Below are 15,789 nucleotides of genomic sequence, written 5' to 3'. Positions count from 1 at the left end.
CCCTCGAAAAGTCTACATAAATTGTAGCTAGGTAGATCCCTATAGATGCACTGAGAGAAGGAATAGGTGGATTGGCATACATTAAAAGGAATGATTTGGGGAAGGAGAATGGACATGGAAAAAAGAGAATATATTCTTTGTTTCTTGTAATTGAAACTGTCCAAGATACATGGTTAAGTATTTAAATGAGCTGAATTTGAGTTCAGAAGCTCTTCTACCAAGTGATCAATTACTGTTGCTTATTTGGGCATTTATATTTCAGATTATAGTATGCCCTGCAGATCTTTGGCTTTGTTACCAGAAAAGTAATGCTTCAAAAATATTTTCTTCACTCGCTGTGATTGCTTTTAGCAAAATGGGGAAGGACCTCATGTTAGTCTTTGCCTGGGGCCTCCAAATCACTGAAACCACCCCTGCTGATACAGATTTAACTCTCAGACAACAATTACGCTTTTACTTTTTACTTTATTTCAAACCCAAAGGTCTATATCAGCATGAATAAACATAAACATACAAAAGAAGTACAAAATACGAGCACAACAAAAGAAAAGACTCACAATCCATAACATTTTCAGTGCTTAAAAACACAAAGAGACATTTGTACCGATGTTTCCAGTGACAAGATAAAAGCCTTGATGGTGGGCTGAGTGAGTCACTCACTGTGAGTGACATGATTTCTTTTTCCGAGTCAATTCATTGACATAAATTTGTACATAAAGTATCTCAGTACAGTATGAATATGGAGACTTTACTGGTTGCAAACATATGACTCACTCTCATCTATCTTGGTAATTTGAGAAATATTCTAAATGCCACCACTACCAGCTACTGCCTGTCATTTTATTTTAATGTAATGACAGCTCACCTGAGCAGTACAAAATGGTGTATGGTAAGCTCTAAAAGCTGTTTTAACATTTTACACACATGGCAGTATATTAGCTTGTGCACATGATCATCACCGCTCAAGTCAATCTTGATAATATGGCCCAGATATTTACTTTGTCCACCACACTAAGGCTCTGATCAGAGATAAAGGAGGACGTAAAATGCTTAGAGATTTACTTTCATTACGACACTCTTTCACAGCTATAATTAATGTCATACTGCACACAATAACTAAAGCAGATTCTCAGAAGTTAATGTAAGCCAGTACTGTAAGGTGACAGGATGACTAAGTCATCAGCATACATCAGATGTCTATCACCCACCATGTATCCAGTCTTACAGGTTTTAACTGTCCGAAAAGATCATTCATATACATATTAAACAGGAGAGGTGACAGGTTACCACCCTGTCTGACACTGTTGGTCACTGAGAAGGGTGTCAATGTAATCCTATCACCATCCAGCCTGCATGGTTTGATGCAAATACCAGAGATGCAACATTCTTACCAGATAAGAACGGAGACCTCCCTACAAAACAGGAGGCAAGTTTATGGCCATCACTGCCATTTGATGTTTTGTTGTTTCTCTGGTCCCTCTACTCTTCCTGCTTTTCGTCCAATCTCTACCCCTCCTACTAGCCCTTTCCAACGCCAGTAGAGGGCTGTCATCATGAGTCTGGTCTGCTTGACATTTCTGCCCCTTAACAAAGGGTTTTATTGCCACTTTAACAGGGCTAAATACTGCTTATGCTGTGGTCTAGTGCTGGGATTTATTATAACAGGCCACAACAGAGAGTATGGTCTTTGTAAATCATAAACAATGTGTCATGATTGATTCTATCAAAACATCTGGATACATAACAAAGAAATCATTATAAAGTCTAAATAGTGAACTGTCACTGGCATCAGAGCAAAGAGCAATCTTACCCCAGTGCAGCATGTCCTAGGATTTCAATAACATCCAAAGAGTTGAAATAGGTCACAAACAGGTAAGGTTCTCTGTAGGCTGAAATGTAAAATGAGATTATCATTTCAATATGTATGTATTTGCCAATTAAAGAGAAAAATACATATTAAAGGGATGTAAGAAAACAAAAGATTTATGCTCACCAAATGACAGAGGCAGGCGGCTCCATTTGATGTCATCACTTCTGCTCCTGCGTCCGTACGCGTCCACAAATACACCAAACTCTGCAAGAATAAACCAAGAATATGTCAAAAAAGTGTCACACAGCCCCCGTTATTAGCATAAATGCACACTTTCCCTTTTTAGATGAAAAGCATCCGTACTCAAACATGTTATTACAGCTAAAAGAATAAACAGGATACTGTTCAGTTATGCCCACACGTGCAGAAAATAATCCGTTTTACCATGGAAACAGAGCAGGTACTCGTCTTTCTGTGGAGCCGTGGTGACCTGGATGATGGAGATGGGGAAACTGTGGGAGGATGCGGCAAAGACAGCTGAAGCTAGCGTCACGTCGTTTTTATCCAGGAACTCTGTGGAGAGAAATCAAATCAGTGTTTGTGGGCTTGCTCAGGTGTGAACGCTGAAATCTGAGTTGTGTATATTTCTTAGAACACCATCTGGCTTACAGTTTCTATTATTTTATAAAGAAATATCAATACAGAGTTTGTGTGCAGACACCTACCATCAATAGAGCTGGTGGTGGTTGACCTACCTTCCAGCACATACTGCTTCATCTCGATCTCATAGAACTTGTTGGTGCCGATGATAATACTGTAGCCAGTGAAGTGAATACAGCTGCAGGGCTCTGATGTCTCGATCTCCTGTGAACACAAACAAAAGTTTGACTTGTATAAAACTCTTTTTTTCCCTGAAGCCAAACAGAGCATCTATTTTGCTACCAAACACAGCCGTTCCCTCAGGAAACTGCCTCTTATACACCCTTCTTTAAGGATCCACTCACCTTTCTTATGCAGAACTTGTTCAGGCTTTCATTATGTCGCAGGATTGTAATCTTGTTAGGCATAGCGGCACAAATACAGATGCCATTATCAATCTGTAAATAAAAAACAAAGCTGCAATCAGACGAGCTGTAAATATCTGTAATCATCACATCCCATCACCATGCTATTAGTTTTAAATTTAGCTCTGACAGAATTACAGTCTACCTCAAGGGATTTTCTCCATTTGAGATACAAAAAGCTAAAGCACCTTTCCCGAGGAGAAGAGGTGGCATCCCTTCACTGTCTCAAAGATGAAAGGGTTGAGGTCAGGAGGAGCAGGAAGGTGGGACTGCGACAGAGACTGTTTGACCTTCTTGATTTCCACCAGACACAAGGCCCTGTCCTCTCCTGTCAGACATGACAAACGTGACACAGGCAATCAGAAAAACAAGAAATCTCTCTTTAAGGTCTGTGCATTCATCATAGTTTTCAGCTTCAGCTCTAAAAAAGACACATGCAGGAATTGTTTTGTTTATTTGGTGCCGTATGTTGAATTATCATTATTACAGAAAAAACAGACCGTCTACACAAGGTTTAAGTTTTACTGACCAGTGATCATCAGCAGCTTATCCAGGTCTTTCAGGATCTGGATCTGAAAGACGGAGGTCAGGCCTGGGATGTGTGTCAAAGAGTTCTTTATGACATTTAGAGCGTACAGGCCCTCCTCTGAGCCGACTAACACAATCTAAAGAAACAGAAGATAAAGTAGAGGGAATAAATAAACAAAAAGGAAACTTCGCTATGTGACTGTTAATGATGCATGTTTTTGTCTTTGTACCTGGTCAGTGAGAGGCAGAGTACAGTTGATGTCCAGACGGTCGTCACCCTCCAGCTTCAGCAGAGAATTGCCCAGAAGTTTCTATCAAAACATGAAGCAGAAAGATAGAAGAAACAGGGGAGAGGGAGGAGGCAGGTTAGACCGACACCTTTACATATTCACCACTAAAAACACAGAGTTACACAGCAACAGATGACAGTAAGAGAGCTGACACTAATTCAGAAATAGGGCTATCTGAAGTCAGGATAGAAAATCCTCTACTACATTCTAATTTCAGATGTAACTCTGAATTAAAAAAAAGTTGCAATAAAAATCAAAGTGTTTGACACAGCCCCGGGAATTGACCCATTTCATAAAGCAGTTCGTTGAAACAATGAGTCCGTCAACCCTGAAGTGAGGAAACTCCGAGTTTTCTGTTTCAGAGAGGGAGGTTACTCTAAACTAAGAATGGGGAGTTTGAGCCAAGACCACTGCAGAAACTTGCACTGAGTCAGTAAATATGGCAGCCATGTCTGTGAACCTTCAATGAAACCTGAGTTACTTCCGGTCTTCTCCCGCTACAGAGCCAGAGACAGTTTGATTCCTGCATTCTTACATAAATATACGAGCATGCTTTTGTTTGGAGAACAGATGAAGGGGCTGCAAGTCTCTGCATGAAGCTATATTGACATCACTAAATGTTCATTTAATTAAATACTAAACAGGATATAGGTGAGAGAATATTTATGTATTTGAAACAAGAATTATGCTAAAGGATAAAGCTAATACACTAATTGTGCACATTTAATAAGATTAGAGTCATAATTTTATGACATAAAAGCTATAAATGTATGAAATTCCATTTGTAAATTTACAGGATTAAAGTTGTAATTTATAAGATAAAATAACAGGCAAAGCAGGAAATTATTTCATGGGAAATTTGCAAATTTGTTTTATTAAGATGTTTTATTTTAAATGCCGAGTGTTGGTATGCTTTATGAGCCATTGCCATCAGCTAAAACAAAACGTTAGTATTTGTAACAATTATGATTCTGATAGATCATACTCACACGTGTAGATTATGTGAAACATTATTCTAAAGATATAAATATGATATATTTATATAATCAATATATCACCGGTCAAAATAACTCATCTAACCTTGGACTGAAATTATAACTTAACTCTTGTAATCTATCACTTGAGTCTTGAAATTTTAAAACTTGAATCTCAGAAATTCAACACCCTATGACTTCAGGCTTTTAACATCATGACCTTCAGTTTTTTTCCTTTTATGAGGTCCTAGTACTCAGCTGAACTCTTATTTGCTGATGAGGCAGTGTAACTTCTTTTTCTACCAAAAATCTGTTAAAACCTGCTGTTTGTTTACACGAGAATTTCTAGTTTAAGAAGGTAAAATGTACGCTCCACTAGCGATGGCTTTTTTGCGGTCATATTGCCCATGCTGAACGCAGAGTGAACCTGCTCAGTGTTAATTCAGCATTCTCAAATCCCCTTTTCTGGTACTCAAAGATTAGATTCAGACTTTGTTGAATGTTTACCATTCTATTGGTTCACGAATGTGTGCCAGGAAACAAAAAGTGGCAGAAATTCTACATACAAAAGCCCTGAGCGGGTATGGTAAATTCATGCATGTATTTTATAGGTTTTCCTATAACTATGGATACATTTCAGTATTTGCCTCCAGGTCTCTACTTCTTTAGCTCCTTTTCTTTTGATAACACTGCTAGTTTTCCTAAGACAATGAGGAAATTATGAAAGAAATTACCAAATTCCCATGATGTCTCAGTCAAAAAGAGTAAAACAAGATTTGTGCATGTGTGTCTGATGTGCTTTTGAACAGTTTAGTTTTGCCTTGTCTCATTGTTCAATATGCTTTATTTCTACTTAGGGTCCACAATTTTTATTAAGAGAATTTAAATGGTTCAGCATTTTCAACCACTGGTGTAGAGGATTAAGTCAGCATGTTCTGTTTGGCCCTAGAATAACCACCCCAAAGCAAAAACAGCAGTAGTGAAAATTAGTTAAATTCATGAAAACTTGTGGTTGACCTTGGCAATGTTTTTGTGTTAATCATCAGCATAGCAAATGACTATTTTATATCCACCACATTTTGCAACTTCTTGTTTTGGGACTCCTCAATCAAGTAAAACATGAAGATATAATTTTTGGATAATGTAAATTCAGCACTGCAGTAACTGTCTTGAGCCTTAAAGGTAAACATTTACCATCTATTTTCACTGCTACTGTTGAATAACCAACATTGTGGCATCAAGGTGCAAACCAACTTTATAAAAGAGCCAAGACTTTTCAACAGACTGAGGCAGAGAAGTGAGTAGCTACTGCTAGTTATGCAACTTTTATGTATGTTTTAAATGCCATAGCACTGTAGAGTTTTACTGATACTGATAACAGAAATATTTCTGATACAACCTAAACTGTACAACCTGGGTTGGTGTGAGAATGACAGTGACTCCGAGCAAACAAATAACATCAGCAAGGGCTTCATTCAGAGCAAATGCTAAGGTTAGCTCTGCATATTTCTCATGCTTGTTTTTAAGATTACAACTCCTTCAGAGTCCTAATACAGAGGTAGTGACGCTAAAATATCAACCTAGTTAAACAAGTTTGGGATAAATTAGAGTTTTTGAAAAGACTTCCAGAAATACAGAGAATATTTAAGCCCATTCATAGATAGAAGATAAAGTTTACTTCATTTCTAGTTTTATTTGTTTGGCTGTACTGCCCAGAATGCTGTTGAAATACTTTTGATTCATTTTTTGTTATTGAAGATTTATATGTATTGGTGATAAAATTAGCTTGAAAGGTATCACACTTTAGGAAGTGCTGAGCTGCAATTTAGAGAAAAGGATAAATATTTTAAAAGGGTCATTTATTGCAGAATGTCAGAGGGTGGGATCCTGCATGTAAAACAGCAGTAAACACATAAAAACACCAAGAGCAAAAGTCTGAACGCTGAAAATAAGCTCACATTTTTGGACATGTGTGTTGTCTCAGTCACAGGAGCTTCTGCAGAATCATGCAATGCCAGAACTCACAGCAGTGCCTATTCACATCCATGCACTATGCACTTTTATTACTGTTTACAATAAATGATGTTTGTTTGATCACTGATGTTTTCACAGAGAAGCTGCTTCTATGAAACATGTGCAGCAACTCAGCCTGCGACTGTGTTGACCTGCACTGAACAGCATCAGTGTTGTTAGCTTAGATGTGTGCAGCCACTGCATGCTCAGCGGGTCGGGCAACTGAAGCCAGAGCGTTCGTGCAGCCACTTACTGTACCTGAACCAGAGGGGAAAGGTTCTTCTGTCTTTTAGAAACACCTGCCTAAAATATGATCCACACCACCAAGTTGAATGGAGATACAAACAAACACAGTATAGTCACATCAACAAAGACGATGAAAACACACAGGTAGGAGACACGTATGATGAGAACATGCAGAGAGAGAAGAAAGAGGGAGGGAGAGAAAAAGAAGTGAAGGCACTGCCTGATGTTTAATGGAGGCATTCAATTTATTTAAGCCTAATCACACACCAAACAATACAGCCACCCTCAGATAGAGCTACTGTTTGAAAAGTGTTTAATAAGTGTGTTTGTCTTGTTTTACAGAGATAATATCTCATTTGAAATGTCTTTTTTTTAACTCATCAAGCCTGAGATAAGCCAAATTATCAAGTTTTTGCACATAAGTAGCACTTACAGCATCAGCATCCACTTTGTCTCTGGATCCACGGCTGCCGGCCACCACAGACTCCAGCACAGCCACCCAGCGCTGCTTGTCAGGGAAGCTTGGAGCCATGAAGTAGAGGGACTGGCCCGGCCAGCAGGTGGTGTGGGGATGTGACTCCAGCTTCAGCACATACGGGATGTCTACACACACACACACACACACCCACACACACACACACAGGCAAAACAACAAACACACACACAAAGGGATTTGTTGGCCATATTGCTCACAGCATAATTTCACAGCTGAGCAGAAGTGTCAACATTTTGTTGTATTTTGAGATCTGCAGTGTAGATGGGATATGTGGATCCAATTTAAAATTTGTGGAGAGGATGATACACTTAAAATCCGACAATAGGCTGTGTGTAGTGGGATTAAGTGGGATCGATGCGGTACCTGACTTGGCGGTGTTGATGAGCTCAGAGGCCCCAACAGCTCCGTGAACAGTCACCTCTCCATCAGGCAGACAGAGCTCGAACTCATCCTCAGCTTTTACACAGTCTGAAATAAAAACAACACAGCGTCTTTATTGGATTCAGCTGTACTGATCTGAGGAGTATTTTTAGGATGTGTTTTATTCAGAAGTTATTAGCCAAGGTAAAAACTAAAAACACAAAATATTTACCTTCTCTGGGCTCAGTATCATAGATCGATACTTTGGTTCCATCAAGCACCACATATTTCCTCTCCCAACCTTGCTGACCACGTTTTCCATTCCTGTACGAGTAAACAAACAATTCAACACTTAAGTCAGAGCTGTGGAAGAACATACTGTGCATGTTCTGTTTGCTTTCAAAGATGTAATAATAATAAAACACAATATGTTTTTGAATGGTCATGAATCTAAATGAAATGATCCACTATGGTGTTCTTCAAGGATCAATATTAGGACTTTTATTATTCACTATTTACATAAATACTTCGGTATCAAGTGCTGCATTTCCAATGCTTTTTGATAGCGACACCAACCTTCTACTTAGAAATAGAGATTTAACATTTCTCCTTAGAGTCTTACGTCAATTTCTTTTAAATTACTTTACTTGGTTTTGAACTAACAAGTTTTCATTAAATATCTAGCAGTCTCTTTTCATTTATTTGCCAGTAACAAGAAATAAGAAGATGAACAAATTAAACTCCACATTGACAAAGATGAAGTGACCAAAGTCTCCGCAACACGCTTTTAGGTATTAAGATTGATCACAAGGTTGCTAAAGCCCTGTTTACATGATATTTTCAGGTGAAAATGCTACATTTTTGTAGTGTTTTGGCTTTCTGTCTACACAAGAACAACAGTTTTTGGTGCCTGAAAATGAAATAATCTGGAAAAAAGACCCAGAGGAAAAAGTTTTCAAAACATCCCTGTCTCCGGCCCCTTTGTAGACAGGCAAAACGACACTTTCTGAAAACACACGTGCCCTATGGTTGCAGTCAGTTGCCATGCACAAGCGTCGCAGCAGTCTGAAACGAGCCATTGCAGCTGAAATCAAGCCCTCTGTTGCAGTTGCCAGCAAATCAGCTGACCAAGTCATAGACCTTTGTTTTTCTCTAGAATGTTGCAAACAGATAATTGTGAAAAGGGGAAGTATTATTCTCATTTTGAGGGCTATAAATGCCAGTTTCGCTGGATAAAATCATGCCATTCATTTTGGAAATGATTCCATCTTAAAAAAACCTTTAAAAACACCTCAAGCACCACCTGTTCACCACAGCTAACAGTCTCTCCTTAACCTGCCCCCTACATACACTCAACTTAGTGTTTGTCTCATGTGTTGTCTTGTTTTCCACTTTTCTGTAAAGCAACCTTGGGTCTCATGAAAGGCGCTATATAAGTCCAAGTTATTATTATTATTATTATTATCATCATTATCATCATCATCATCATCATCATCATCATTATTATTATTATTATTATTATTATTATTATTATTATTATTATTATTATTATATTTTTTTCTTTCATTGATCATGATAATCACCGTCATCACCATCAAAGTGCGGCAATGAAATTTCACAGCACATAATAACACAAAAATGTTTAGCTTAATGTTGTTATAATGAAGATATTTAGTGGGAATGATTAATTTTCCACAACACATTTAGCTCCTTGAGCCTTTAATTTCTCATGTATTTTCTCATAAAGCAGTGCTTCCTGCTTATGAGTGCAGCTGGAAAAAGGAGAGCCTTTTCAGAACAATATTTCCTTTTTCCCCTTTTTAAATATTTCTGCCACTTGGAAATGATTTAGCCTTTATCTTTCTTCTTTGAGTTTTAACACAGAAATGTCAGCCAGAAGAAACTTACATACTGAGGTTGAAGAAGATAGCTGTAATCCCTCTTGGAATCTTACGAAAAATAATGCTTGAATTTCCAATGTTGTGTATCAGTTAACTTTATCAACAATTATCATACTGTGATATTGTTTGTGCTAGAGCATTTTCAGTTACCTCCATAAAATACTGTAGCTTCAAAAAACAAACAAACAAACAAACAAAAAAAAAATTAATTAGATCAGCCATCTTTCAGATCTGATGCACCATGTGCTCTCCTCATTCAGTTCAATTCAAATAGCTTTATTGGCATGGAAATCAACTGCCAAGTCATTGACAAAGCATTTTGCATTTTACAGCATTATTACAGCAATTTTCTTTCTTTAACTGCAGTTGTCCAGATTTGTTCATCTATATTCAAAGTTTTATTCCAAAATTCAGATTTACCTTTTTTAGATATTTTTCTTTTTTTTTTTCTGGGAGCTATCTTATTGAATGAATAAATACATTTGAATAAATCCTCTACATTATTGACTGTGTACAAAAAGACTTAGAATCACCACCTCAGTGTGGTTTTTATATACAGGGATGTCAGGGATGTAACTTATCCCCTACCCTTTTCAACATCTATATTAACAATCTTGCCACTGCTTTAGAACAGTCATGTAGCCCCTGATTAAACCTTCAAGGCAAAGAAATCTAATTTCTCATGTATGCAGATGACCTGGTTCTGCTGTCTCCAACAGAACATGGACTACAGCTGAATCTCTCACTGTTAGAGAGCTTCTGTCAAGATTGGGCCCTTGACATTAATTTACAAAAAAAAAAACAAAAATCATGATATTTCAGAAAAAGGCCAGATCCCAAAAATCAAAACATAATTTTACAATCAGAAGAAGCACACTTCAGCATACAATGGAGTATAATTACCTGGGCACAGTCATCAGTGCATAAGGGAATTTGACAAAGCTATAAGCTCTCTCACTGATAAGGCATGAAGAGCCTACCACAGCATTAAAACATCTCTAAATAAACTTAATCCCCCAGTTAAAATTTGGCTAAAATGATTCAGTAATGTTATTAGTCCTATTCTTATGTATGGAAGTGAAGTGTGGGGCCCTGTCCTAAAACAGTGGCAAACATCCTGGGACTTAACTCCAACAGAAAAATTTCATCTCCAGTTCTGTAAAGAGACCCTAAAGGTCCACAGAAACTGTCCAAACTTGGCATGTAGAGCAGAACTGGTGGAATTCCCTTTTTCTCTAAACATGATTAAAAGAGCCATTAAGTTCCAGGTTCACCTAGCACAAGCTGATCCTGAATCATACCTTCACCTGGCCTTTCTGAGCTACAGCCTCTGCCCAGAGACCGACCCCCTTAAAAATATTACAGAAAATGATCAGCTAAAAAACAAAGAGCTACAAAATCTCTCCAAAACACAAATTTAAATGATTGAGAAAGAAAACAAATCTAAATACATTAAATATTGGGAAAATGAAATAAAATCCTACAATAAATTAGAATGTTATTGTCTACTGAGAAGAGAGTACTCTTTAGCTGATTATCTTGTGCGTGTGAGAAACCTCAGACAAAGGAAAATTTTAACAATGTATGGACTCAGCAACCATAAATTAGAAATTGAAACAGGTCATCATAAAGACTGGAAACCTAGAGACCAAAGAATTTGTAAACATTCCTCATCTGCCCACTGTATGAAGCTGTAAGAAAAAACTTTTTGAGCCAAGTTTCAGCAGCTGGATCACATGAAAAAACAATGAGACTGTGTCTAGCTCAAGAACCTAAACATATACACCTAGCTGCAGGTTTTGTTTCTGAATGTCACCAGATTAGAGATAGTAGTAAGTTTTATAATAGTCAATAACTCTGTGTTTTGTTTTCTTTTTTTGTAAATATTTTATTATCAGTTGTGTTATAGTGATAGTCATTATGATTATTATTTGTTTTGTTTATGTACTCTGCTTTGGCAACAAAGGTTTTAACCATTCATGCCATTAAAGCATATTTTGAACTTCGAACTTTGATATAAGCCACTTGTAGGCTTCGACCACACCCTTACACATATATCTTATATTTTTAAGGTTCCTCCTACTCCAGTGTATGCGTGTGTGAATAAAAACATAAATAAATACAAATAAAATAATACTATGCATAATCAATACAGACATAGGGGCTGATTTCATAGATACCTCGGCTGCTTCATCCATCCCTCCAGGCGGACATGCCCACTGGCCTCTTTCACCTGCAGTGCTGGAGAGTTTGCTTTCTCTCGGCACAGAGCCTCTGAGAAGTGAGTGGCATACTCGGCAGGAAGTCCACAAGTGGCTGGTAGACACGGCGAGCATTTAGGGTGACACAGGGTGCGACACTCTGTAATAAAAGGGAGAGAGCAGGGTGAATGAAATTCTGATGTGTGTGCATTAAAGGCTCTGTATGTGCAGAGTGATGTATTTAATACTGGATGGTTTGGGAATGCTTTGAAATTGCATATTTTTCTTTTCCAGACTCATGACAGTAGGAATTATAATGACAGCCAAAACAAGACAAATCTGATTCCACCATATGAGGGAGACTAATGCGCTGGCTGCACGACAAGAACTATTTTTAGTATTTTTGTTAAGGCTGGCCAATAAATGTGTCCTTTGAAATATCTTCACATTCAGCGCTCCCAGCCAGAGCGCAGCCTACGAACCTAGACAAGTGGCAGCCTGTCGTCCAAAATGCACAGTGTCCAGGCAGACTGCACACTTGGCAGCCCTCATGTTGAGGCCCACAGTGAAGCGATGAGGGATGTTGTGGTGCATTCTCTCCTTTACACGACGACCAAACTCTGCAGTGCAAAAAAGAGAAGACAGAATAGGCAGACGCAATACTTAATGAAGAGAAAAATTAAAATCTGAATATTTTTAAGCAGAAATATCTTCAGAAGTCTGCAAAACATCCATCAGATTCAGAGGAGCAATTTGAATAAAGAATGAATAGCTAAATATGTAAAAGCGTTATCAATGTTCTCATCTGTACAGTCAATCAGAATTAGATTATGCATGCCAGTGAGCAAAGGATGCATTAAAATGTTTCTGGGTAAAAGCTTACAATCCAGCATAATTCCATCTAAACCATTATGTCAGGAACGTCCAAGCATGACCTATAAGAGTAAAGTCTTTGGTAAATTTACAATTAACAAGACCCCCAGGACAATAGGACAGATGCACAGCATGAAATGAGAATGATGTTTACAGGAAACATGCATGATGATGAGCTCATGCATGTATAAAGAGACTTGGTGATGACTGCTAACTTACTTTCAAAGGTGACCCTCCTCTTTTCTGTGAGGAGCAAGAGGAAAGAGACAGAAAGGAGAGAGCAGTCTAACAACAGCTACATGAAACTGAATAAACACAAACAGTAATGAGCCTGCATCACAAAGAAGAAGCATCACAAATGTGTGACTAAAGTGCCTGATCAAACGCATCCAGTTTTTGCTGTGGTTAAATCTTTTCGTGCTTTTGTATGCTTTTTTTGTCACCATAGGATTCATCTGGAAGTTTTATGCGATTCATATTTCTTTTTTTTTACACAATATATTCTGAAATAGGGTATTTTTCACTTTTTGATGTAACCCACTGAACCTGCTTCCTACTAAATGTTCAGTTCATTGTGATCAACCCCACAGAAAAATAAGTATCACAGCTTTGTACTACAGGAAAGCCTGGATTAAAACCTATGTAACCTGGCTAATCCACTATCCTTACTTTGTGATACAGGCCCAAGCAGGATTACAATGTTAGCCGGATAAATGCACAGTGAATACATCTTTAATCACGTGTTTTTTTACTCAGTTAATGTCCCAGCAGGTTTGGCATGACTTACAGGTTTCACATGTGCAGTGTTTATCCAACTGTATTCAACATCATAATCCTGTACGAGACTGGCCATAGACAGAACACACATAGAACATACTACACAGACAAAATCAGTGAACAGAGAGGGTTTTCTCTGTGACATTGACATTAAAAGGGTGAATACTCCTGAAAGAGAAACTTTGCAGCTTTAAAACAAGATCTCATGTGTACCACTGAGAGAGCCAGGGGAAGCATTGCATTTCTTGGGATTTTTTATTTATCTGAATGTGACTCACCCTCAGGGGTGGAAGTCTCCTTGCAGCGGGTGGAGGGGTTGAGCAGGCTGCTGGGGTTGGGTTGATGTTCGGGGGATTTTACAATAGCCGACATGAGGATTTGATGTCGAGCCTGGGCCGGCGTGGAAGGAGCCACATGTTCCTGGGCTTTAAAATGAGCTGCTGCATCACCATAAACAAATAAACAACCTAATATTAGACTGTTGCAGCCATTAAGCTGGATATATCTGGCTCAAATACACAAACAAACAATAGATTCTAAAATGAATCTCATAGAAGCTGGCAGGTGTAGGTAATTGAGCAAGATATTGCCATGGCAACCATGTTCAAAGATGTCTGGGAACAGATATGGGAGGACGCACAATGCAGGATTTCCTGAACTGACAGAAGTTGTTATTTCTCATCTCTGAGGAATAATTTAGCTTCATAATGTGATGAGTTTCAAAGGAAAAATATGATTACAGGAGTTATATCATCACCTCTATGACTTAGTCATTAACAGTTAAAAACTTGCCCATAGGGACTATTTAGCAGAGAATATTTCTCCCCCCCGTAAGAATAATAATCAGGGCTAAGATACAATGCATTATATAATTCCTTGCAGTTTATGAGAGCAAAGATCTGCCTTTAATCTACAATAGAAAGGCCCAGACTGACCTTCTTCTCTGAGGGATCTTAGCTCTATCCTCATCTTCTGCAGAGCTTCCTCCAGCTCTGCACACCTGGAGCGCTCCTTCTCCAGAGCCAGTTTCATGTCACCATACTGCATGGGAACAGCCGGCTGGGCCTGTGGAGCCAGTGCACCATTTGTTGTAGTGCCTACATCTTCTCGACGCCGTCCAAATATACCCTGCTAAAAGAGAGGGAACATAATAACTGGGTATATACAGAAAATCACATTAGATTTAATACTTTTTGAGACCCTTTTCATACATTTTAAGACCTATTGAATCTTCAATTTCTGACTAGTTACATTAACGACAGTTACATAATATATTTTGTGCTGATAGACAAAAATGTGACAAAAAGAAAAGACAGTAGTATTTTTACTGCGGTATTCAAAGTAAGCTTTCTTAGAGGATTTTGAGATAAGAGGATGAGAAAAAAGAGCCTGACACCATCAGTTGGATGAATGGAAGTTCTTATTTTTTTACTTAGCTGGCCTATACAACAGTCTTGAACTACCTATTAGCAAGCACTGAGGGCAAAACTAAAAAGTTCAAAAGCCTACCATAGGGTTAAAGAAAAAAAAATACAAGGTATGATTGCCAATTACAGGATACTTATAATCTTTCATTCTGATTTTAAAGCATAGATGTGTCAATGATCACTGTGGCAGATGATCAACCATTGGCCACAATAAGGGATGCATGATATTGGAAGTTACCGGTATTTGATATTAATGCAGATATTTAAATGTAGTTCAGACAAATCTTAAGCCCTTAAAATGCTCTTTAGCTAAAGTAGGCCTGTAAGAGCACCCTAAACCTCCAGACTTATTTATCCATATGGCCAATATTAAAGGCTGATTTAGGCACATTTTATAGTCAAAGTAAAGTAGTCTTGAACTTGAGAGTTTAAAATACTTTTTAAAGGTCTTAATTTTAGCTGAATTGACTTTTAACTTTTTTTTATTATTAACTTTTAATACTTTTTAAGACCCTGTGGACACCCTGAATAATCAATGCAATGAAAGCAATCCTCCAACATAGCTTCTCTAAGTGAACTTCTCGGATTCCATTTTTTTGTCAAATTTAGTCTAAAAATGTCAAAACATTTTCCCCAGACCTTCTTTTTCTTGGTGGGCTGGTCCATTTTGGCCTGAAGGAAGTCAATGAGTTTAGTCTGCTGGGAGATTGTCCCCTCCATCTTCACCTTCTCATGGGAGTATACAGCCTGCAGGAAGGAAAACAGACCGTCTGAGAAGGAAACACCTCTGAAGACAACTTTAAAAGAATTCTCTGTGTGAACAGAGAAC

General features: G+C 38.0%; 1 protein-coding gene across 3 annotated transcripts in view; it reads right to left on the bottom strand.

Annotated features, from left to right (window-relative positions):
- The window catches only part of cita (citron rho-interacting serine/threonine kinase a), a 57,057-nt gene that overhangs the window by 9,198 nt on the left and 32,070 nt on the right, over positions 1-15,789 (bottom strand). For 2 of the 3 annotated variants that reach the window (XM_041782884.1, XM_041782885.1), the window contains exons 30-45: positions 15,600-15,707; positions 14,469-14,661; positions 13,812-13,973; positions 12,366-12,503; positions 11,863-12,043; positions 8,014-8,105; positions 7,785-7,889; positions 7,359-7,528; positions 3,633-3,713; positions 3,404-3,539; positions 3,063-3,202; positions 2,815-2,907; positions 2,566-2,674; positions 2,255-2,383; positions 1,994-2,074; positions 1,811-1,889 (exon numbers count right to left, since the gene is read on the bottom strand). In XM_041782884.1, coding sequence (XP_041638818.1) covers positions 1,811-1,889; positions 1,994-2,074; positions 2,255-2,383; positions 2,566-2,674; positions 2,815-2,907; positions 3,063-3,202; positions 3,404-3,539; positions 3,633-3,713; positions 7,359-7,528; positions 7,785-7,889; positions 8,014-8,105; positions 11,863-12,043; positions 12,366-12,503; positions 13,812-13,973; positions 14,469-14,661; positions 15,600-15,707 — 1,997 coding nt within the window. Of the gene's footprint in view, positions 1-1,810; positions 1,890-1,993; positions 2,075-2,254; positions 2,384-2,565; positions 2,675-2,814; positions 2,908-3,062; positions 3,203-3,403; positions 3,540-3,632; positions 3,714-6,937; positions 6,983-7,358; positions 7,529-7,784; positions 7,890-8,013; positions 8,106-11,862; positions 12,044-12,365; positions 12,504-12,975; positions 13,000-13,811; positions 13,974-14,468; positions 14,665-15,599; positions 15,708-15,789 lie in introns of all 3 variants that reach the window. The other variant, XM_041782883.1, reaches the window with a different exon arrangement.

Source organism: Cheilinus undulatus, linkage group 3 (assembly GCF_018320785.1).
Source record: "Cheilinus undulatus linkage group 3, ASM1832078v1, whole genome shotgun sequence".
Classification (NCBI taxonomy): Eukaryota; Metazoa; Chordata; class Actinopteri; order Labriformes; family Labridae; genus Cheilinus; species Cheilinus undulatus.
The sequence above is the reverse complement of the archived record's forward strand: the minus strand, read 5'-3'. Positions and strand labels throughout refer to the sequence as shown.